The sequence below is a fragment of the Microcaecilia unicolor genome, chromosome 10 (assembly GCF_901765095.1).
Source record: "Microcaecilia unicolor chromosome 10, aMicUni1.1, whole genome shotgun sequence".
Taxonomy (NCBI): domain Eukaryota; kingdom Metazoa; phylum Chordata; class Amphibia; order Gymnophiona; family Siphonopidae; genus Microcaecilia; species Microcaecilia unicolor.
The window spans coordinates 179385453-179411179 of record NC_044040.1 but is presented as its reverse complement, the minus strand read 5'-3'; the positions used below and the strand labels follow the sequence as shown (position 1 = coordinate 179411179).

Sequence of the window (25727 nt, the reverse complement as noted above, 5' to 3'; positions counted from 1 at the left end):
ATGTCAAAATTAGTACGGGGCCATTACCACATGAACCCATACCGCCACCCATTTAGAAGATAGTAAGGGCTCATGCACTAATCCCACAGTAATCAAGCAGCGTGCAGCGATGGCCGTGCGCTGCCTGATTACCACCAGGAACACCTACTCCCTGCCCTCCGCGCTTGAAAATAATTTTTATTTTCTAGTGCTGGAAATGGCATGCAGCCAAAACAGAACTAACGCTGGGCGCACCCGGTGGTACTGCTGTTGTCTCACGTTCTACCTGCACAGTAGCCCTACCACTCTTTAGTAAAAGGGCCTCTAAGCAAGCTAATTAATCAGTTATTGAAATTATAGTTGAGAAAAGTCTTTAAATATTATAGGATGGGCAGCCCTGAAACTACAATAAGCCTTTAGCTCCTGAACTAGGATTAACAGTATAGTAATGAAATTTACATTCAAGGAGAATGTTTCTTCTCTTAAGAAACTATGGTTCTTCCCTGGAGGAAATCATTGGCAGAATCAAACAAACACACAATACGGAACTAAAGCTTCACAAGGCTAGCACAGGGAAACATTAGGCATCTCAGCTCCTGTAGTGCAGAGTTGGGGGCCCCGTGTCACTCTCTAGCTGGAGAACTTACTCAGCGCCCAGCAGCATGATTCATGTATTTAAGAAAACTACACCTACCACAGAAGGAAAAAATAAAAATGACAGGAAAAAAAAAAGTTGTACTAGTTTTCAGAATATAAACCAGAGTAATTAAACAATCCATCCTGTGTCTCATTATAGCACATTTTTAGTTCACGGCATTGTAAAATATGGTGCTTGAGGAGAAGGATGTACAACTGTTGTGGAAGCATCATCTGCCTAATGAGACCCTGGTTATGGCAGTATGCGTTATCTGCAGTGTCCTTCAAGATGCAAGGGATAGTTACAGGAAGGGCACTCTGCACTTCTACAACTGTGAAATGCTCTTTACCTCTCAGGGCTGAGATGAGTATTTGATTTTCATTTCCACCATGTTGGATTCGGTTACATAATTCAGGCAGCAACTTGGTCCACCACAGGCCCTATCACAACAGAGTGAAAAAGTGAACAAGAAAATAATAAAAAGAAAAAAAAAGAATGTCAAGATTTTAATTCTTAAAAGCAAGGCCTAATATATTATAATGAGAATCCTGAATTTTGATCGATTCCAACATTTTGCTTACATTGGTAGTCTGATCTTACTGATAAGGACTACAGACGAATATAAATTATTATTTTCATTTAAAAACTTAAATTGAAATATTTTACCTTGGACAAAACTATTGCTATTTTGGATTGGGATCCTGTTCATCATTCAGTTTAAATGCTTCACAATCCAAGACTGCATATAATCACCACCACAGTTTGGTGGAGTGTGTGGGGGGGGGGGGGGGGGGGGGCACAGGGCCAAGGAAACAGACTCTAGGCATGCTGGGGACTGTCTATTTCTCTACAATTCTGAAGGGTTTGTTTAGTGCAATCCTGGATTGCGATCCACTTATCCCTGCCTAACAGCAAATACCTAGAGGATGAACAGGGTTAGGATTGATACAAAATCACAATCATTTTTATCATTATCTTTAGTTCAAAGTAATATCTGCAAAGGGAGGTCTACCATAACAACTTTAGTGAAAAACTTGAGTCCACCAGAGAAGTAACAGTTTTACACACATCCTAGCATTCAGATTCTGAACGTCTCACTGCTGCATCTATTTGTCCTCTACTGTACCCAGAAAACCGGGTACTCAGTCAAAATAGCCCCGACAAAAAAAGCTCCAAACAAAAAAAAGTTCCCAACATAATAGCCCCTGACATAACAGCCACTGTCAAAACGGCCTGCCCACAATATAGCCCTTGACAAATTAGCCCCCTGACAAAAGGGCCTGATCAGGTTGCCCAGAATATGGAGCTGCATTTTTTTCTAGGGGCTATTTTGTGGGAGGGGCCATTTTGTCAAGGGCTATTTTGTTAGAGGCTGATTTGTCAGGGACAGGGGCGTAGCCAGGCACCCAATTTTGGGTGGGCCTGGGCCCAAGATGGGTGGGCAGAAGAATCCCGCCCCATTCTACAGGTGATTTGGTCTCTCCTTCTCTCACCTGCATGCCATATGGCCTCTCAAACATCCCCCCTCTCCCGCATATCTTTTAAATAGCAGATTTTCACTAGCAGCGAGCAGCAACTAATACACACTGCTCATGTTGGCCCCACAGCATTCCCTCTGATGCAACTTCCTATTTCCACATAGGCAGGAATACGTCAGAGGGAAAGCTATGGGGCCGGTGCGAGCAGTATGTATCAGTCGCTGCTTGCTGCAGACGAAGATCTGCTATTTACAAGGTATGCAGGAGGGACAGTCGTTGGGAGTTTTCAGCTGGTGGTGCATGGGAATCCCTGCCAGCCATACAGTGTGCTGCTACTGGATGGGCCTGAGCCCAAAGTGGGCTTGGCTACGCCACTGGTCAGGGCTTTTTTGTTGGGGCTATTTTGTCAGGGTTGTTATGTTGGGGTGCCAGAAAACCGACATGCCAAGGATGAATGTCTTCATGGTGAAATTTCACAGCTTAACTTTTTCAGTACGTTAAGTGCTCCTCGATAGAGAGCAAAGAAAGTAAGCCATAAAGCAAACACACCTGACTGGCATCCTTCAGCTCATGAATGGCATATGAGATAACAGCTTCAGGGCACTGGTCCAAAAGTTTGTTAATGGACTTCTCATACTCTCCCAGGCGTGTGGCACAGAGAATATGCACACTGAGGGCAGCAATATTGTTTTCTTGCAGTGGCTCCAAAAAAGGACGTACTGATGCAATGTCAAGCGAGGGGCCACATAAAAGAGACTGAAAAGGAAAGCAGGAGAGCACTGGTTATCCAGATGGAAATCCAAGTCAACAAATACAAGGATGTTTTTATTCAATACATGCATAAAACATATACAACTGTCAAAATAAGAACTGGGAAAGGTAGAGACATCGAATCAGTTGTCTTCAAATGACTACACACACAGTTATTGGTGTCAGGGATGTTAAGGATGGGGTAACTATGATGTTAGTAGATGGTATGATTTAACGCTTTTGCCATTAATAGAGTTGTGAGGGAGATGGGAAGTTATTGTTGGTAAGGAAATTGAGTTTTGATTAATGCACAATCTGCCAAAAAACAAGATTGGATGTTTTATCATATTTGTTGAAAGGGGAGGGGTTTGACTGATTGCATGTAACCAAGATTCAATAATCCCTCAGATACAGATTTGTTAAACCACTTATGTCCATCAGGGTCTTCTTGGGTTAATGGATCAAGGACCAAGCGTAGAGGTGGAGGAGTAGTTTTGGTTTTCAATCAGAGCTGCAGTTTCAACAGCGGCAGTCATGGACAGTGCTAAGGGGCTGAGTAAGTTTTTGTGATAAGCACTTTGGGAGTCTTTTTGTTGTACTGAGCATCCAGAAATAAAGAGGATTCTGAGGTGCTGATTTGATTACGGAGGCTGTTTTATTGTTCCCAAATTTATTGGCGCCAGTGATTTTCGTCTGGAGCAAGGAGAGCACAGGATGTTTATTGATTTTGTTGAATGGATGGTTGTTAGGCTTCATCAGTGTATTTCTGAGGCTATTCGTGCTGTGGGAGAGAGGAGTTTGGATTAGATTTTCTTTGTAATTTCTTTGGAAGATGCAGGTATATGTGATTGAGAGAGATATTTGGTTGTTTATCCAGTCTCTTGGTCTGATCAATATTTTTGGTGTAAAAAAGATTCATTGATAAGAGGAGTGTAAGGTGGATTATAATAAATTTGTAGTAAAATTTCCCCAACAGATTTTTTTATTTTTGAGAAAGTTGCAGCCATGGTTAGGAGGAGGAGCAAGATGTTTTGCGTGAGGAAATGGTTGTACAGTTGAATTTGACATTAAGAGGAGATCTGAATGAGATTGACCTAGTTAGGCATTTGGTTTTAGGATCCAAGAAGTCTTTACCATGGTATCAGGACTCTCCATGAACTGAAGAGAGATTTAAGGTAGAGAGGTTGTGGAGCAAATGTGAGTCAGTAGAGATCAGAGAGATATTTGGAAAGATTGTGCTTTGCAATAAATGTTGACAGTCAAAAGAGGATTATTTGAATGTTAGGATGGAGAAAGCTGCCAATTGTCCAAAACAACTATTTGAGGGCAATTGGCAACATCTCTCCTTTTCTCTTCCTTCCCTTCCTCTCCTCTTCCCACAGGTCTCGTTTCTGCGTGGGCAGGACAGGTGCAAAGGTAAAAGCTTTGGACCAGGCTGCAAGCATCATATGTGCAACACTGTGAGACATGACTACTGTAGCTCCTTACTACATGGCACCTGTGTTTTTAATTTGTAATTCATGATAGCTGCCATCAGTCTCTTATGTCTTAGAAATTTGTAACTCGACTTGAATCTTATTTAAGAGAATTGGCAAGAAACAAGTCCCTATAAACATAACGTCTCCAGATTGTATAAAATGCAGCTGTGAAACTCATCACTGGATCAAAGAAGTATGACCAAGTTATGCCTCTTCTTTGCAAAGAACACTGGTTACCTGTCACTCAGAGAATCTTTTAAGATACTCTCGCTAGTCCACAAAATATACACCTCCGGCACTCCCTTATACCTCTCTCATTTGCTAATTCCTAACACTCCAACTAGAACCCTAAGCTCTACTCACTGAAATCTAATTTTCATACCCTCCAACCTCAACAACTATTTTTGATTTCATCCATTCACTAATATTTAGCGTAACAAGTCCCACACTCTAGAATGCACTTCCCTCATACATTCATTTGGAAGAATCCTACAAAAGCTTTAAAAAAGGGCCTTTAAAACGTTCCTATTCAAGGCCTTCTATGCATGACTTATCACCTTGCTGCCCGCTAGACGATGGGCCTGGGTGCTAGTGATCTGACCTACTCTCTTCCCTTTCCTATTTTTGATGTAATCAGGTCCTGAATGTCTGGATGCATCGGGAAGGCCTTAGGACCTCTAAGCCCCCTCAAAATCAAAGAAGATGGAACTCCTGATGCCAAAGCAGAAGGCACCTAAATGGAAAGCACTGCCAGTGCCTCAGAAAGAGTATTGAGCTCCTCTTTATGAAATCTCAGTACTTTAGGATCATCTCCCTCCTCTAATGGCTCCTTCAAAGATGGCTCCTCTGATTAGATCAAGGCCACATCAAATAAGGAGGAAGAAGATAGCTTCATCTGACCACTCCTGGAGGTCTAAATAAAATCTTTTAGGAGACAGAGGGGCAAGAAACTGAAGCACCTTGCAGCAACTCTGACTGTCCCTGCTTCAGTAAAGTAGGCTTAGTGTAAGAGCAATATAAACTCTGGAGAAAACAAAGATCTTGAGCTTAATGTTCTTTTTGGCCCAGGACTGTAAAATAGCAGCTGTGCTCCACACATGATCAGAGGTTGCTCCTCGCTGCCAGCCGGCCCCAACAAAATGGCACCCGCTCCCATGCCCTCCTGCATCAAACTGCACTCCAGCCCTGCCTGAGAGTCTGAAGACCCCAGTATATTGAGATGCTGCACCAAATCCAGAAATATGCTGCCGTCAACTGTTTCCTCCACATCCCACAGAATTCCTGGCTTGTACACACTGCAATGCCCCAACGCTGACCAGTGGGTCCCACAGTGGGACACACCGCTTAACTGCCTCCGGGGGAGTCACCATTCAACCCAACTGTCACAAGAGCAGCAAAATATATCCCAAGCGTTGAATCAGGATCCCTGCACCAAGTAGAACTTGCAGCCCTCCAAGCAGCTACAAGTCAATCGGACTTACCACAGCTGGCTGCTCTCCCCAAGCTCAGAGTCTCCACAAGTTTTACCACAGATGAGAAAGGCTCAGGACTGATACTCTGTCCCATTCTCTCCAGCAAACCTCTTTCCTTCTCTTTTTAACATTTTTTAAGGTTGCTGTGCTGGAAAAGGAGAACTCCACAGGAAACACGAGAGAAGTGAGGAAAGAAAAAAGTAAATTTGCAGGGCACCAGAGACAGGGATTGGAAGACCTTCAGATTTGACTCTGCAGTCTCAAGCCACCTGACCAACTGGACCAGAAGTAAAGCACTCAGAACCAGAGGTTGAAAGATGAGTCCATCAACCTGCTGGAGATAGAAAATACAGAGGATCTGGACTGGATGCCAAGAGAGATATGTCTCAGCTCAGTTTTCAATTCTCTATCTCCACCTTCTTGTTGATGGACACAACTATCCCACCAGTTCTGGAATAGTGGTAAGCTACGTAGTGGAACGGTGATTAAGTTGCAGCCCTACTAAACAGACAGCGGCCAGTGCTGAAAACCTAGATAAAGCAGTCACCACCGGAAGATATCTGCACAGTGGCAATATTTGATCTGCTATCAAGATAACTCAGAATAGCCCTCTATCTGTCCTAAGTTACCAGATAAGTTCCAGGACCACCCACGCTCCACTCTGGCACTCTCTGCTTAATGCTGAGGCGACCTGTAAGGTTATCCAAGGGTACTATCCGCATAACGCTTCTGAATATCCTGATCAGTAGCACTTTTCCGGACAGCAGGTGCTGTTATCTGGATAAGTACTTTGAGTATTGACCAGTGTATTGTGAGTTGTTCAGCAGCAGCTGCTCTTTCTTCCTCTGTTAAACAGCATATTTCTGAAACTGCTTTTCCAACCTGAAACAACTTAAGTATCTTACAGGTACCTGTAATTTAGAAAGTTCCTCAGAAGAATCATTATTAGGTAATTCTTTTGAAACCATATAGGTAATCCAAGGATAAATTAGACCATAATGACTGCAGGAATTTATCTGCAATAGAAATTAAAAAAAAATTACATCCTATTAAAAAGCTTTATAAGTTATGGTTAATTTATTTCAATGTATTTCAGTGTACAACATCTATCCCAGATATCAAAACAGAACAGAATAAGAAACGTAGGTTATTTTCATTTATATTTAAGAAGCAGGTAAAAAATACTTTTCACAAACATGGTATCACCTTGGTCTTTCATCTATACTGTATTTTCTAACTCCATGCCACCAGATACTAGGGAATTCTTGTAGAACTGAACTGATAATTCTAAGTGGAAAATCAGTCAGGCAACAGTTTCAGAAGGTTAATACAACAAACAATAACAAAAGCCTAAGTGACACCTTTTTACTGGACTACTGCAGGCTAACATGGAACATCTGGGAAACTAACAAAATATTATCTTTTGTATGACCAAAATGTCTATCAAATGGTATATAGAAGGGTTAAATTTTTTTTTTTTTTTTTTTTACCAGCTCCTCCGGTGTTTTCAGTGGTTTTGTGTCAGGAGGTTGCCTCCCAGTTATCCTACAGATGTAATGTGATATAAGCTTGAAGAGGAGATCCTGGAGCACAGCTTCCTGAGGACATGCCACGAAAAGAGCTTCCCAGAAATCTACTAGTAGCTGAGGGGTTCTATCTTCATCTTCATACTGTTCACAGAACACCTGAAGACAAGCAAAGCATGTTAAAGTGAAAAAGCATGATCATAGGGGAAAAGAGGCAAACAAGCCATTAAGGAGTAAATTCAAGAAACGGCACTAGGATGACATGTGCTAGTGCAAATTCTATAATGGAAGTTCCGCACAGAACTGCTCTTATAGAATAGTAGCCTAAGTCTGTGCCTAACTTTAGACATGAGCACTTACAGCTTTTTGGTGTGCATGCTCACGCAGTTAATTATTAATCATGATTAGTGGAGCTCGGAGTTATTATTATTATTATTTATTGCATTTGTATCCCACATTCCCCCACCTATTTGCAGGCTCAATGTGGCTTACATAGATTTGTAAACATTGTCATTTCAGGATATCAGATACAGTTAGTAATGTGTAACGATCAAGGAAGGGAAGAGAGAAGAAGGAAGAGAGTGATTAGGGTGGTTATAGAAGGTGGGCGTTCTTAATTGAGGGGGTTGGTGAGGTGACTTAGTGAGGCGATAGGTTCTCAATTGTAGGCCTTGTTGAAGAAGAATGTTTTCAGGGATTTTCAAAAGATAGTTGTTTCGTTGATTGCTTTCAAGTCTGTAGGTAATGCATTCCATAACTGCGTACTCATGTAGGAGAAGGTAGTGGCATGCATCATTTTGTATTTGAGTCCTTTGCAGCTGGGGTAGTGCAGATTGAGAAATTTACGGGATGATCTTGTGGCGTTTCTGGGAGGTAGGTCCACGAGGTTCAGCATGTAGATTGGGGCGTCTGCATGAATGATTTTGTGTACAATCGTACAGATCTTGAATGCAATGTGTTCCTTAAGTGGGAGCCAGTGAAGTTGTGCTGCTGAGGTCCGGGATAATGGCTAAAGTGTTTGAATTTGAATCCTGAGTAAGTGAAGTTATGTGAATAACTGTAAAGTGTCAATTAATGCCACTTAAGGTCATTATTGCCAGTTAAAAACAATTAGCATTCACTTAAACAATTAACTTAGGTGCTAGTCTATAACTTGTGTGCATACTTTTGCATGCTAGTCACAAAACTGTGCACCCAAGTTTATAGAATTAGGGGGTAAATGTGTCCTCAGAGAGTGGAAGAATAACGTAGTTGTTAGAGTGGCAGGCCAAGAATCAGGGAAACAAAGGTTCTCCCACTGACACTCCTTATGACTTTAGACAAAGCCACTTCACCCTCCACCCTAAGCTACAACTCAGATTTTAAGTCTACTTGGAGAGGGAAATAACTTGTGTCCATGCTTGAAACTCAACTTGAGCTCCGATCTGGAAAAGGCACATAATTAAATTGGTAATTGCGATTAAAGGCGTAGCATAGCAGTCCATTTGAGAGGGGAGGGGGGTACGCATTTCCTCTCCACCCCCCCTCCCCCGCCGTCAACATAAGATAACATACCTTTGCTGGTGGGGATGCCAAAGCCCTGCCCAGTCAAAGAAATCTACTACCAAAAGCAGACCCCTTCCTCCTTGTACTGCCTCACGAGCAAGGAAGTCAGTACTCCCCGAGCATGCTGAGTTCATGCATGAACTGAGCATGCTTAGGGAGTGCAAGCATTGGAGGCTGGAGGCACTCTGTTGACTTCCTCGCTCCTGAGGCAGTATGAGGAGGAAGGGAGTGACTCAGGCAGCTGATTTCTTCGGCTGGCAAGACTTCAGCTACCTAACCAGCCACTGCAGCTTTGGAGGGGGCCTGAGCCCAAAGTGGGGGGGGGGGGGGGGGGGGGGGGGGGGGAATAGGTCTCCAAGGCCTCTCCCCCTATCCAGTGGCTATGCCACTGATAATAGGCCCTCTTCCTATCTCCTGCCTCCAGGTCGAATTCTTCCTCCCCTCTCTCTTTTTCTTCCTTCCCTCCACCCTAGGTCCATTATCTATCTCTCCCTCCCTCCCTCCCTCCTAGCCCAACATCTCTCCCTATTTCCCCCTCCCCCCATGCACAGTCCAGCATATCTCCCTCCCCTTTTAGCCCTGCCCGCAGTTCTCTCTCCCAATCCCTGCCTGCACGCCCAAGCTTCTCTCTCTTAATTCCCTCCCTCCCCTCCCAGACTACCAGTGGCTCTCTCACAGATCCCCTTCCCCCTTCCAACCTTGTTTACCTTGTCATCAAGTGTTTGGCCCTGCCGCGCCAGCGGCACCCTTACTGAAAGGAGGCTTGAAGTCTGCACTGGGTCTTTCCCTCTGATCTGTTCCACCCCCTTCTGACATAACTTCCTGTTTTCAGAAGGGCGGGATGGGTGAGAGGGAAAGGCCCCATGAAGGCAGCCTTTCAGAATGGCTACTGCTGGTGCTGCCCGAAGACTTCCTGACAAGGTAAACCAGATTGGAAGGGGAGGAGGCCTGAGAGAGCCGCTGGAGCACGCTTAAGCATGTTAATCACAATCAACATGCAGCCCTAAATTAAATCTCACCCCAATCTGATCATCAAAAAAAAAAAAAAAAAAAAAAAAGAGCTATAGGAAAACTGTATAGAGCATTCTGATCAAACAATTCTTTCCAGAGCTGTCATCAGCATCATCCTGATGCCTGTTGCTGTCAGCTTCTAAAAGAATCATCTGTATGCTGTTACAGTTAATTTCACTTGGAGGCCACACATCCTAAAACTAACACCCTATAGACAAGGGACAATTTCCAGACATAATGATTAAATTGGTCAGCCTGCTCTGATCTGCTAGAAGAATGGCAGACTGGCTCATATGGAAAAAACAACGAATGAAAACCAACCCCCCCCCCCCTAGACTTCCATTAATTAACATTCTAGGGCCCAATATCCAAAGGATTTATCCTCCTAATTTTGAGTTATGCTCTTATATTGCCTCAATAAAAATTTACTAGGGCTGAGTGTATACATTTTTACTCAAAATTTCACTAAGCTCTTAAATTTCAGAGCATAAAAGGTTGGCAGCAACAGAGGCAGATTTAGGGCGGGGAAAGAAGTTACAAGCTAAGTACTGATTTTTCAGCACCGGGCTCATTAATCTATGGAAATAAATGGCAGGCCTAAACATATGAGCCTAACTTAAGTTTCCTAAATAAAGATGAGTTTTCAAATTACACTTAGAAGTTTGGCTAAAAATAGGGCACTAGCGGCTACTGGTGCGGTAATGCCGACACAGCCCATTCAAAGTGTATAGGCTGTGTCAGCATTACCGCACAGCTTTGTAAAATGGGGGGTTAGGCGACTAAGAGGCAGATGCACTAAAGCTAAATGAGCCTTTAATGACTCTCCAACGAGGAAAATTTGATCCGTTGCATGCATCAAAGGGCTTTTACCGAGGAAGCCAGCAGCTAACGAAAACGGAATGGAGATGAGCAATTAGTGTGAAAACCCCATTGAAACGACATGCACTAACCTTTTCCGATTGCCTTTACGCAGGAAAAAGGCAGGAAAACTAACGAGAGGTCTGGACCACTCGTTAGGTCAGCTCTGTGGCAGGAAAAATCATTAAGAGAAAAAATAAACAAACTTTGAGCCAATCCCAGCGCATTAGCAGAGCTAAAAGCGCTGTGATTGGTCCAAAGGACGTCAGAAAAACAAAAATAAATAAAATAAAAAAGGATCGGGAGGGGGCAAGGGCGCTCATCAGGAGCGTCCTGTACGGACGGCCTTGCCCCCCCCCCCCGCTGCTCGCCACTTTCCGCCGCTCCCCCCACCCCGAAAAGCAAAATTCGAGCAGCCCCTGCCCCCCTCCCTTCCTCACTACTCTCTCACCTCAGCTCCGCCTCCCGACATCCTCCGTCCTGTGCCCCGCCCCCTTTTGGGGTCGTCGCCGCCATTCCCTCTTCCATCGGGCCCCCCTCCCTCTTACCGGGCCCGTGCAGCGCCTCTCTCCTCTGTCCGAAGGCGCTGCACGGGCAAGAAGACAGCTGATGCCTGCCTTCGCCCAGCTTCGATGGCGCGTCTTTCTCCTGCTTTCTCCTGCTGGGCCCGCCCCTGTCTGACGTCAGTAACCTACGTAGGTTACTGACGTCAGACAGGGGCGGGCCCAGCAGGAGAAAGACGCGCCATCGAAGCTGGGCGAAGGCAGGCATCAGCTGTCTTCTTGCCCGTGCAGCGCCTTCGGACAGAGGCGCTGCACGGGCCCGGTAAGAGGGAGGGGGGCCCGATGGAAGAGGGGAATGGCGGCGACGACCCCAAAAGGGGGCGGGGCACAGGACGGAGGATGTCGGGAGGCGGAGCTCAGGTGAGAGAGTAGTGAGGAAGGGAGGGGGACTGGGGCAGCTAGCATTTTGCTTTTTCGGGGTGGGGGGAGCGGCGGAAAGTGGCGAGCAGCGGGGGGGGGGGGGGGGGGGCAAGGCCGTCCGTACAGGACGCTCCTGATGAGCGCCCTTGCCCCCTCCCGACCCTTTTTTTTTATTTTTGTTTTGATTTGATTTCGGAGCCATGTGCTTGTGATTTGACTGTGTTTTGACTGTTTGTGGCATGCGCAGAGCAGCTAACATAACGCTTGGCTGCTCTGCGCATGATTTGGGGGCCGATTAACGATGTGTATTGTGATTCTTTGGTACATTGTACGTTTCAATACCGATCTCAGCATGTGTGACTTTTTTTTTTGGTGCATTTTTCGTTATTTTAAAATAGTTAGGGACTTTAACGATTTAGATTTTTTTACGTTTGGTTGCTGCATCTGCCTCTAACTTAGGAGCTCAACATTTTCTGAATATCAGGCCCCTCATTTTTATGTTTGAAAGTGATGTAAACAGCTATTTTTTTGGCTAGAAAGATTATCCCTATCAAATCTTGAAAGTTTTCTTCAGATCTGTACCCTCTCTTCCAGTTTGTGTTCTTGTAGTTTTTATACTTCATATATACAGTACAAATGATGTAGTTATCAGTACAAGCCAAATACAAAAAACGTCTTTTGCCAACTCCTGGAATAAATAAGGTATACAACAAAATGAAATGGGTTGGTTTTAAACTGTGAAGATTTAGAACTTTAGGGTGTAAAGAACCAAACCTTCAAGAACAGGTCAGCCTCCTGAAGCACAATTTTGCTGTTTTCATATAGAGCCACCATGGAGGCAACAAGCAATCTAGTCTGAGTTTCCTTCAAGTGAACCGCCAGCTCTGTTGAAATGATTTCTTCATTTCTGCGATGCATCAGTAGTCTTGGTTCAATCACAAACCCATACACCATCATCATCTACATATAAAAAAATGATTCAGTTGCCATGTAACTAAGGGGCTCATTTCCTAATGTACATTAATGGGATTTAATATACATTATTTAACACAAGCTCATTATTGTCAAAGGGGCTCTTTTACCAAGCTGTGGTAAAAAGGGCCTTGTGGTAGCAGCACCGGCAGCCGTTCTTGCCGTGCACCAGGGCCCTTTTTTGTAGGTGGGTAAAAAGCCTCACCCAAAAAAAAAAAAAACCCACACATGGCCATGTGGTAAGCTTGCACTTGGCCATGCAGGGAGGGAGCACTTACTGCCACCCACTGAGGTGGCGGTAAGGACTCCTGCGCTACCCTGGCAGTAAGAACCCTCTGTGGTATATATATTTTTAAAAATCCAGCAGTGCCAGAAATGGTGCACGCTGGAGATGGAACTACCACCGGCGGCCGTCTTGGGCCAGCGGCAACCCTTTAGTAAAAGGGCCCCAAAGAGATCCATTTACCAAGCACATAACTTGCATTAACATATTAATGAATATTAGTAAATGAGGATCTAAATTATGTAAATTTCAAAAGCTCTATAACAATTTTCTAAAGGATAAAATACAAACACCTTAGTTGCCGATGCTACTTATTTAATGTCTGCGTTGTTTTGCCCAACTAAATATTCCTCTGTTTACTTAATTATAAGCTCCATAGGAAAGGGACTGTTTCCTCTATGAGTCTGTATAGCAGTGTACACATTGCAGCACCATATGAAAAATGCAGTAGTAGATTTAACTGGCCTAGGTTTGTGAAATCTTGAGTATTATGGTAGTTTAAATACTTATGGGTCGATATTGAATAGGGTCACATAATTAGCAACAACTACTAAACACATACAAACACCTTATCAATTACTTTAATTCTTTTTGTTTGCATCTCAATTTTACAACAAAGATATAAATCTTTGACAAGAAATCCAGATTATTAAACAAGGAACTCAAATATTGTAAATTAACTTTAAACCCCATCCACAATAGGTCAGGAGATCCAAGAATAACAAATCCATGGAAAGATGGATATTTTAAATAGATAGGTAAGAAGCAATTAGTAAGAAATCCTCTCTTCAATTAAACAGACCTTAAATCAAACAGTAATTCTAAACATTCAAATACTTAAAGGTCAAATAAAGATTACTCCTTTTCCCTCAAGAAAAAAATCTCAACTGAGTAAGCTCATAAAAAATATATCGGACGTTCTGATAAGTAATATAACATTTACAAGGAAATCCAAGCTGGAAAGTAGCTCCTAATCCTATTCCTGAAGAATGCAACTCTAAAAGCTTCTTCAATCTAGATTGTGTTCATTTCGCAACATCAGGAAATACCTGCACTTTTCCACCCATAAATGAAGTATCAGAGGTCTTGAAATATAGTCTTAGAACTGAGTCTCTACCTTGATGGAAAACAAAAAAAAGACACCAAAAGTGTAGCCCTAGTAGTCACAGTTAATTTTAAGTAGCATTATATACATATAGGGCTGGATTCGGTAAATGGCACTCAAACTTCAGCACCAAAAAAAAGTTGGCGCTGAACAGTATTCTATAACAGGCATTCCACGATCATCAACCTTTATAGCTTAGTGCATAGTGCTGGGATCTGCACTGAACTTTGGGCGGGAGGAGTTACACCAACTGAAACTAGGTATAAATCCCAGTGCGCAAGTTGGGCACGGATCCACACTACTCTAACACTGCATGCACTTTAAGGGAACGCCCCCAACCCGCCCATGTCCCTCCCATGGCCACACCCCCTTTGCAGATCTGCATGGAAACATTTAGGTGCTATTCTATAAATGGATGCATGTGTTTTCATGTGGGTCTGCCGTTTCTGCACTGTTCTGGTGTCTTCCATCTGTTAGAATGCTTTTTCGTGCTGAAGATTTGACAAAGAAGTAGCACCTAACGTTCGGTACCATATACAGAATTCCCCAGATGGGGGTAATTCCAGAAAGAACCATCTAGCTTTATGTGGCAGGAGGTGCATAAATGACCTCTTACAGAATACCGCCTAGTGGAAAGGTATGCACAATGATTTGATGGTGCATACCTTGCCGGTGGGTGTGGGTCTGGGTGGAGTTTAGCAAAAGCATGCAAATATATGTGTAAATTATTGAATACTATAATTTTCACATCTGGGCACAGGCATTTATACCAGCTACAGGGCTGGTGTAAATGATCATGCCTGAAATGTAAGTGTATTTTCTGTTGCTTGCGTTAGTGTTCTAAGAAGAAAAGCAGATACCTACTTTTCTTTATTGAACAGGCTTGAAACAGGCACCTACTTACCCTCTTCTCTTAGGTATCCTGTTATAAAATTACCCTCATAGTGCCACTGAAAAATCTTACAGACTGCCCTGATACTACGAAGGCAATTCTATACAATTAGGCACTAACATTTACATGCATGTTATGTGTCAATGTTTAGAAAATTAGCATACGTGTACATCTGTTCACATACACGCATACATGCCAACATTCCATCTAAATTCATGTGCATCTTGCATAGCACATACTGGACAGATGGGCGGACACACGGGCAGGCCACATACGACACACAACCCTTATACAATAGGTACACATGTATCTCCAGTACTTAAAGCCTGATGTTCAAAACTCTGGAGGAAAGTATCTGGAACATGCACTGATTGTGCATTAAGCATAGCTCTCCTGCACATGTGCCAGACTGCCTGGGGGGGGGGGGGGGGGGGGGGGGAAGAAGAGGAGTAAGATGGAGGACAGCTGACCAGCACCAAAAGTCTGTGAATACAGTCGTACGTCTAACAACCAACCAACTGAATGCAATTTAGTAGTCTATGCTGTTATACGAATTGCCACTTTTCATAACTCATAATCAGACTCTTCTATGACAACTGGGACTGGATGCAAATCTTTCTTTTTTTTTTAAATTTTTTTATTTGTGGCAGTGGTACGATTGTCAGCACTGCAGCTCTAGTGGAGATTCTCCCGGCTCACAAAGTAGCATGCACACAGGGGACATTACCGGCTCACTGCACTGCTGCAAATCCTATGCCAGCTCAGAGCTGGCATAGGATTTGCAGCGGTACGGGCGCAATTGTGGAGTCAGCGGCCATATGAGCATCGGTGCGAAAAGGTAATGTCCCTTGTTTGCATGCTACTTGTGCAGACCATGGCTGTGCTCATTATTTGCAGCGGTAAATGCGGGCACTAGACTGGCGCTAATGACCTCTACTGCTCATGTTTACTTCTGAGCATCCAGCCCTTAGGCACTATCATTTACAGCAGCTCCTTGTAAAATTACACCCTATCTGGACAGTGCTGGGGTGTAGCAAAGAGGAGTGTAGGGGTTCCACCTAACTCTAGAGATAGTGATATTTAGCTATTATCCATATAGATAAGCAGTTTAATTTAGGCTACCAAAAATTAAACCACTCCGCTCTAAGGACAGCAGATAGATATCACTGACTACCTGTATACTAATGGTGCTTTCCACTCTATACATATATCGAGCACTGCTGCTGCTTCTGTGAGAGCAGAACTAAAAAATATACAAAAGCTTTTAAATCCTGCAGCCAACATCTCTTTTAAAAGCTGGCTGGCAGGGTTCATGTACTGACATTATATGGAAACAAATTTATTTTTTTTCTTGCGCTAGTTAGCTGCTAGTTGCATAACCAGACAGATAATAGTTGAAACTGAACTTGCAGACTACCTCTGTATGCCGCCCCATCTCGATTCTGTATGCCGAAAGATCCTGCATTTTCAGTGCCATGGATGCCTTTGCAAGCGTCACTACGACAGAAGGATGTGTGGTATCTAATTTTTGCAAATAGCCCATTGCAATTCGGGGAGAAACATTTTTCATGGAAGCACTGCACAGCGCATGAGGCAACTGAACTGGTTCAGCAGTGCTGAGTATCTGCAACACTTTTGTGGCGAGTTCCTGTGCAAAAAATGGATTTAAACACAGAAGACAATAAGAAAAACACAATTTCTATCTTTAGTTGAAAAGTGCATACACAGATTTTCTTTATGATCTGGGAAGGAGGGTTTCTTTTAGAGAACACATTAGTACTACCAAACGTCATAAGCCCGCATTAATTCCGATTCTGATCTACTACTAATCATTTCTATAGCGCTACTAGACGTACGCAGCACTGTACACTTGAACATGAAGAGACAGTCCCTGCTCGACATAGCTTACAATGATCTGAAGGTGTGTTACCTTCAAAAGCTAATCAAAAAAATGTATTGTTAATCCAATAAAAAAGGTATCATCCTATTTTATGTTCTTTGTTTTGATGTATTTCTTTTTGTGATGCTACGCAATATTAAATGCTATAACACTGCAAACAAACACAAGAGGCTGCCCTAGCAATAACCATGAGATGTTATGATTTTGGTCCTTTTCAGTTATAGTTAGCACACTTACACCTTCTAGTTGGTGACACTTTATTTGGAATTTTTAACTATGTAAAGTGTTTGATGCTCAGTCTTTAAAAGGTCCTTGAGCATACAGAACAATGTTTCAGGTGCTCAAATAAGCTCGTATAAAATTGCCCAGGGGTATATGTGCATAAAAAGTAGGCAGACACCACCACATTTTAAGCAATATTTAGTTTTTTTCATGTGTAAAGGCCGTTTTACCTATGGAAAATTCCTTTCATAGAAATAACTCTTGGTATATACATATATAAGTACATGTGGTAAGAAGAAGGTGAATACTTGAATATGCCTTGTGTAGGTAGGACCATCCCAAGCCAGAAGTGTGTCTTGTCCACCGGACCTCCAGGTCCCTCTTGTCAGGGGTTGGTGGGGGTTGGGCGGGCTGAAGGTCCACCTGACCTCATTGCTGTTTATTTTCTTTGACAGCCCAGACCTGTCCAACAACTTCTGTGGGAGGATTGTGCCTTGGGTGAGTGCCCAGGCACAATCAGCCCGCAGAAGTGCCCCTATGATCAGAGCTAACAGCGTGCCTAAATTTCCATGCTATTAGCTCTGATCATAGAGGCAGTATTGCCCCACGCTGTTCTAGTACTAATTTTGGAGCACTGTTTGGAAAAACGTACGGCTTTTGATCATCGGGCTGTCAGGACATTAAGATCATATTACACCAATCCATACTGACTTACACTGGTTATCAGTTGAGAAATGGTGTAAATTCAAATTGCTGTTTTTTTTTTTTTTTTTTATGAGAAGGCTTCAGGCTAGCTTATTTTATTTATTTTTTTTTTTTTACAAAAGGTCTCTAAGTATATTTCCTAATCACCCACTGTGCTCCCAAGGAGAAAGGCTTTTTGTCTTCCCATCAGTTAAATCTTGCCACCTTGAGTACATTCCTGTGCTTACTCCTCTTCACTTGATTCTCTCTGGAATAAGCTTCCTTCTTTTTGCAGATCTGTAGATTATTTATTGGGGTTAGGAAGATCATCAAAACTGTACTTTTTAACTAAATTTTTACTCTGTACTTAGGTTTATTTTATTCTGCAGTTGGTAACTATTCCTTTATGTGCTGTGGGTTTTAATAGTTTTATGTTATTAGTTTGTTTCCTTTGTTTTATTTTGTGTAATTGTGTACGTTTCTTTGTAATTTATTTATTTATAGCATTTGTATCCCACATTTTCTCACCAATTTGCAGGCTCATCTGTTCAGGGCTTAATTGAGAAGATAGGCTAAATAAATAATTGTATAAAAAGTATATAAATACATATGCTGCCAATGCTAGATTGAATCCTTGACAGCATGAAGTTGCTACACTGGCAGTAAACTAAATCCCCTGCAGAAGCCGAGTGGTGAAACGGGTCCCCGTTGGGGTTATTCGGGAACATCCGATTGCTTTAAGCTAAGTTCAGCTGTTTAGCAACACATTTTTATGTTTCAAGTGGAAGCTGTGCATGTTTGAATAAAGTTAATCATGCTACGAATTTAAACACAAAATTTCTTCTATAAAAATTAACATTAAGCGGTTTATATTTTGTTTGAGGTTTAGACCAATGATAAAAGCTGTGAACTGTGGTTCGAATATTATGATACCTTGATACAGGGTTATTTGATTGATACCACAGTCAACGGAGGTCTTTTTCCTCCATTGTTACATTTTGTGTTTTAAAGCGAGTTAGTTTTTCACTCTTTTTTGGTTGACTTTATAAAATAGGTGCAAAATATGTTTATACTCTGTTATTACGCTCTAAAAGTAGAGAATTTAGTACTTGGTCAATAAAGCTAAGATCTTATGTTTGCAAAATTCACCTGGCTGGATTAATTTTTGCATTAAAGAGGTTCCCTGATGCTGCTGAGAAGATCCATTTTATGCTATAGTGGAATATCAATAAATCAGCATGATCCCACTCACTGATTGCTCTGCTTGCATAATATGTTAGGAGTTGGAAGCAATCTGCACGCAGCCCTCTTCAAGGTTCATCAGCTTTGGTTTAAAGCTCACTACGCAGCGAATAGAACAGTTTTACCCAATTGTCTACTTCCCTTTGATGCAGAGTTATAAAAGGTATTTGAAGTAGAAGTCTTATCCCCAAATACTACAATTTACAGTTTCATTTTGGGGGAAAAAAATTACACTAGGCAAACACACTGATTTAGTATCAACAAATATACATTTATTTGTGGCTTGATATATCGCCTTTAACTGTCAAGCAGAGCAAACCGGTTTACATTACTTAAAACTATTAAAATTAAAACAAAAGAACTATAATAGTTTGACAGGAAAGATAATGCAAACATTACTAAGAGAAACACATTATATCAAATCACATCAGTACAGTTAATTTCTTTTTACTCTCTCTCTCTCTCTCAGGCACCGGAAGCCTAATGTGCCTCCTCAATTGCTAGTAAATGGAAACAAAATCTAAGAACAGAAGAATGTGAAATCATTACTACTACACAGAGCTTACTGGGCAGCCATGAGGAAAAAAAAAAATCAGTAAATCCAAAAATATTGTGGAGGCAGTGTACACAGTCCCTGGACAGGGCAAGGAGTTAGTCCCTGCATACAATAACAGTTAATGGCCAGATTAGAGTTCATGATTGCGGGGCTTCAGAAGTAACCCTGGTACTTGTCCCCACGATACTTTTGATATCTGTGAAAGAAGGCTCAGAAAGCCATATTTCAGGCCTGGCTTCCACTGAGCCAGAAGCCCAAAAGAAGCAGGAAGAAACCAGCAAGTCATAAAATAAAGTGTGGAGCTCTTTATTTCCCAAAATAAATAAATTGTGGGATATAAATATCATAAATAAATAAATTGTAAAGTTCCAAAACAAAACAAGCAGGGAGTTACTTATGAATATTTTTATTATTTTATTTGTTGCATTGCATTTGTACCCCACATTTTCCCACCTATTTGCAGGCTCAATGTGGCTTACATAGTACCGTCAAAGACATTTGTCCAATCGGTTGATAACAAATACATGGTTGTATAGTGATCGTATGAGGTATAAGTGGAGGGTCGGAAGGGATGAAGATTGCGTGTTGTCCAGTACGATTATGATCATGCTGTGTTGCTGGGTGAAGAGGTTTACGGGGGGTCGTTGGGGTAGGCCGTTTTGAAGAGGTTGGTTTTTAGTGATTTCCTGAAGTTCAGGTGGTCGTGGATTGTTTTAAATACGGAGCATAGATATCAACATGGGCTACCGTTAAGATGTGCTATTTTACCACTAACTCGTGCTATTCTAGCACAGCTCCCACTTTATCCAATGAGTTCTAGTTACTAATAACTGTGATTAACAGTATAATAACGTGTTTTAATGGCAGCCTACATTGATAGTCTAAGAAATAATTAACATCATATACCAAAAGCACAAGAGGCAAGAAATGTTAATACTTATGTGGAAAGACACATCCTTACTGTAAGTTATACAACTGCAGAATGTCTTGCCTTTTAACTCAAAGAAAAATTTAAAATGATAAAAAATTGATATTTCTAACATATAAAAAACTTTAGGCACTTACTTCACTCAGCTCTTCGTCCAGGTCTTCAGACAGGGAGTGCTTCAGGTAAAACACAAACCCCTTCCCGTAATCCTCTCCACCTCCTCCTATGATCGAATTTCCTCGGCTCAGAATATCAGACATTGATAACTGAGACATCTTGTAGTATGGTAAAGCAAGGTGGGAAAATTTAGTGTTGAACCTTAAGACACAGAAATAAAAAACATATGTATACAGTAATATAATAAAAACCGTGATCCTCTATTTTTTAAACAGTCAAGGTTTTATCCCCAGCTGCAAAATTTCAGCCACCATCTGAGCATGTTCTTCCGTGGTCTTCTGTCCATTTACCTCCAACACCCTCACTCTCTCCTGGATTGCCTGAATGTCAGCACTAATGGTCACCTCTTCAATTTTATCAATTATAACTTGCAGTTGTTGCTGGAGCATGTGTGGTATTGCAGTGGTGACCTCTGCTGTTATCTCAGCTGCCCAAGTGGAACCATCCTCGGGGATACTGGACCAACCTGTGCACCATTTTGGGTTATCCCGTGTGGCTCGGATTCATATCCTTTTTCAGCTGCTTCGCTGCCATCTGTACCTTCAGCAGCCCTACCAAGCCACTGAGGTGAGCACATCCTCTGCTGTCCTGCCAATTCGGTTTGCAAAAATGTCTAGCAGCCAAATTGGCAGGCTGTGTTGGGAGCAGAGTAATCCTCACCTCCATGGCACCATGTGACCCCTGTTCCACAATTTTTAATTATCTCATGTCTCAGTTAAGCTGCTTTGGAGGATCCAACTTCAATATCAGACTGTTACAAGAATTCTGTAACGCTGTAAGGTGTGTCACTTCCATCATATGCTAAGTGAAGGGAAAGTGGAATCAGGGATTGCTCTTTACACTTTTACAGCAAGAAGTATTTCATAGCAGGACCTTAAGCAACCACAATGCAGGTATGTATAGGATAAGATTTTTTTCTCTATACCACCCTCTGGTTTTAGTTTTCTAATAGTAATATTTTTTGAGAGGCCATTTGATGTATGTTTGGCAGTGGAATTAGCCAGACTGAAAGACTAAGGAAATGGAGAATATTTTTCATGATTGTTCAATTCAGGTCTCCCCAAAACACTAAGTACCTCAACATCAAAACCATTCCTTGTCATTCAACAGCAGATGAGAACATTGTCCTATTCCAAGAGAAACAAAATGTTTGCTTCCAATCTGTGCATAACTATCCTATTTTTAGCTGCCAGCTGGAATATATATTTGGCAATACACACAGAATAACCAGGAAGACTGGGTGAGCTTTCATCTTCTGTGCTACTATGTTGTCTGAAATGGCAGGCATTTCGGGATAGGTAGATTTAAAGTTGGTTTATGAATGCTACAGAGGCAGGAAAGGGCAGATGGCAAAACACAGTATGTTTTTAAACCTATCTTAATGGATATCACTAAACAATCCCTCTTTGTAGCCCCTTCTTGGGCAAGGATTCTGTATGCAATGTAAAAACACAAACCTGCTGTAACAATCTCCTAAATACCCACAGCTGTCTCTGAAAGCTGCCAACAGCTCTTCCTTTTCTGGGGACTCCATCAAATCAGGATCCATTAGAGCTGCTCGGACCAACAAGTGTGCTTCACTGAGGAGATGAATGCTACTTTGGGTCCTGATGGTTTCATACTTTCTACTGTACTCAACCTGGAATAACAGCAAGATAAAGAAACACACACACAGATTTAGTTGACTTACAGTCACGAGTCAAAAATATTTTCAAGGTTAACAAAACTTTATGCCACTCTGCTGAATTATATAGGTCTTGATTTAAGTCTTAACCCACATAAAAGCTATTGCAACTATTATGGCTGAATGCCAATGTTAACCAAGATCACCAATGCACAAACAAAGGCAGAACAATCAGAAGGGGTAAGCACAAATGGGCATGGATGTTAGAGGGCTACCCCAGACCAGCCACAACATTGGAAGACCCTGCCTTTTAGCCTGGAGATGGTCTGGAGAACAGAACTCTGCAGCATGGTGGTTCACAACTCGAGGCCTCCAAGGAAGTCAAATTGTCAGGACAACTATACTCACACATGAGAAGAGCCAGAAATACAAGAGAATATTTACATGTTTGGTTACCTTCAAACCAGATTTTTTTTTGGGGGTGTGTGTGGAGGGGGAGGGGGGTCTCTGAATAAAGCTCAAAAACTGTTCGAAAACAAGAAAACTAGAAGCTTCAGCTTCCTTCTACAGCCAACGTTTTTTGACAACAGTAAATTTAGAAGTTTGCTAGCTAAATAGAATACTATAAACTGTAAATCAAACAAAATAAAACATGGAAAAGAAAATAAGATGATACCTTTTTTATTGGACATAACTTAATACATTTCTTGATTAGCTTTCGAAGGTTGCCCTTCTTCGTCAGATCGGAAATAAGCAAATGTGCTAGCTGACAGTGTATATAAGTGAAAACATTCAAGCACTACTATGACAGTCTGACAGGGTGGGAGGATGGGGGTGGGTAGGAGGTATGCATGGAGACATCAAACACGGCTACCACACTCCTCTACTTATAAACTGTAAGAAATTTTTGATAGTAAATTTCCTAGTCATGTGTCAGAAAACAAAGTGTGTGGCTAGATGTCAACTTTGACCAGTTGGAAACAGATTCACAAGCTAAATTACAGTTTTCTTTTCAAGCAATAAACTGCAAAGAACCTCCGTATGTGGCCTATTTAAAATACAACACAGAAATTGAAATTATACATCCAAATCGAGATGCGCGCAATTCCCAAAAAAAAATCTGATGTAGAGCTGGTTCTAAAATACATACTTCCCACAGTATCAGTTTAGGAGTGGCAACTTGTGCAAAACACAGTAGTTAACTAATTCATGTGCTAAACAATATGACAGTAACATCCTTACTGACTGGCAAACATTGGCCACCTATTTACTATCATTTGGCTTTCAAGACTGTGATACTATCTCATCAAATTATCCACAGAGGTCTTCCCCTATTCTTGTTCAAATATTTCATGCCATTATGTCCCAGCCCGTGCGCTTTGTTCCTCCCAACAATATCCACTCAGCTAGAATCTCCTGCTTTGCCATTAAGGCACCCATGCTTTGAAACTCTAGTCCACTAGAACTACAGTTCAAACTCTCCATCAAAACGTTCAAGGCTCTTCTGAAAACCCATTACTTTGTCCAAGCCCATCACCTTGTAAATGGGTAGCTCTAACTTAGTTCTCCCTAGGGTCTGGTTCACAATGCTTTAGATAGAGTCTCGATGTGTCCTATGTTTTCTATAATCCTCCCTTCCTTGTGTGTTAGAGTAATTTTATCCACATATCCCCCTGATCTGTTTACGCTTGTAATTTTGTAACCTAGGCTTCCTTATGTGGTTTTCCCATCTCTCCACTCAATTGATATATAGTTCTAACGGAAACTGTTTAAGATACTTTATTTGTGCTACATCAAAGCATATATGTATTGGTTACTTCTGTCACATGTAGCCATTTTACAATTGTCTACATCTTAAAACATCAAGAGACAACTCAGTACGCAGGTCTACTCGGCATTTAAACGTGTCAAGTTGGTATTCAGAACCTAGACATGTAAACCCACACAGCTAAATGCTCCCAAGTACAGAGGTCACAATCATTTGGCACTACTGATTTTTTTTATTTTTGGTGGAGAGGGGAGAAGGGAAGGGGATATTGAGTTGAACTTGCAGTACTATGGAAGAAATGCAGCATCCAGTCCCCTGAGGAAGCCACATGGTGAAACGTGTCCCCGTAGGGACGTTTTTTTTTCTACTACCTCATACTGCCACAGTTAAGCTAAGTTCGATTTTTGTATCACTGTCACATTTTGAAAATGTTCTTGCACTTATGAAAATAAATTGTTGGGGGGGGGGGGGGTGGGGTTTATGACCTACTAGTAAAAAAGCTCCGTTTCTGATGCAAATGAAACGGGGGCTAGCAATGTTTTCTTCTGTGTGCATGTGGAAGTGTGTGTGTCCCTGCCCTCTGGCCTCTCTCCCCTCCCCCCTCTGAGTCCTTCACTGTTACAGAGCCAGGGATTTGATTTCGTGCTCTGCTGTTTTCCTTCACTGACTGTGTTACAGAGAGGGCGGGGCAGACACTCATAGGGAAACTGGATATCTCGCCCCCTTCACACTTCTGGCTGGAGGCTTCATAGAACGTTGGTGTTGCTTTTTATATAGAGAGATGATGATTGAAGCCAGCGCAGGAAGTGTCACAGGCGTCTGAGGTTTTTTCCCAAAACTTTTTTACATAGTTAAAAAATTGTGGTAGCTACAGAAAACACCTTTCTCACTCGATTTATTAGATTGTGGAAATAAATAAATAAATCCCCCAACAGTCAGACCTATTGTAGGCAAAAGCTGCAGGGATAAAAAAAAAAACATGCAATCGAAATAGTCCTGAGGGAACAAAAAAAAAAACCAAACCAAAAAAAAGCCACCAGAAATAGGGCAGGTTCTTGGCGTGTGATGACTAGTTCTTGGTCCCCCACAAAGAGACTGGAAAATAGCTGTTTTATGTGAGAAATTAAGAAGCCTGCAGATCACTACATGAGGCCTGTTACAGATTTGCTGTTTAAGACTACTCAGTGGGCCCACTCGATCTGCAAAGAGCCCAGGCTGGTACTTTTCAAGATATTCTCTGAGGTCCTGGTCCCCAGGGGCCTTGGAGAGGCCTACCAGGTGTAGATTATTTCTTCTCAACCTGTTTTCCAGGTCTTCTAATTTATTTCTTCTCAACCTGTTTTCCAGGTCTTCTAATTTGACCTCATAGTCCGCCAGGACCTTCTGCATACAGGTCCGAGCATCCTCCACAGTCACCACGCTGTTGAAAGGCAGCGAGGTCTTGGCTAATCTGAACCATATACCCTTGAAGCCGCTCCAGTTTAGCATTTTTGGGGCTTAGACATTTATCCAACAAAGTCTCCATGGCTGTAGTGACTTCTGCAGCAACCTCCGCCACCCAAACAGAACTGATGGATGAGCCCACGAGGCTTGAAGGCACCACCATCTTGTCTCCTGGAAGCTTGCCTCTGTCTTTCCGTAACGATTTCACGGCCATAAACACTGTGGAACCGGGCCAAATACTCCCCAAGGAGTTGCACAGTCAGGCGATCTAATC

General features: G+C 42.2%; 1 protein-coding gene across 2 annotated transcripts in view; it reads right to left on the bottom strand.

The window, feature by feature from the left end:
- The window catches only part of HPS3 (HPS3 biogenesis of lysosomal organelles complex 2 subunit 1), a 41814-nt gene that overhangs the window by 1296 nt on the left and 14791 nt on the right, over positions 1–25727 (bottom strand). The window contains exons 9-16 of one of the 2 annotated variants that reach the window (XM_030216317.1): positions 22076–22257; positions 20579–20759; positions 16327–16557; positions 12432–12617; positions 7285–7479; positions 6706–6810; positions 2644–2850; positions 966–1056 (exon numbers count right to left, since the gene is read on the bottom strand). In XM_030216317.1, coding sequence (XP_030072177.1) covers positions 966–1056; positions 2644–2850; positions 6706–6810; positions 7285–7479; positions 12432–12617; positions 16327–16557; positions 20579–20759; positions 22076–22257 — 1378 coding nt within the window. The remainder of the gene's footprint in view (positions 1–965; positions 1057–2643; positions 2851–6705; positions 6811–7284; positions 7480–12431; positions 12618–16326; positions 16558–20578; positions 20760–22075; positions 22258–25727) is intronic. The other variant, XM_030216318.1, reaches the window with a different exon arrangement.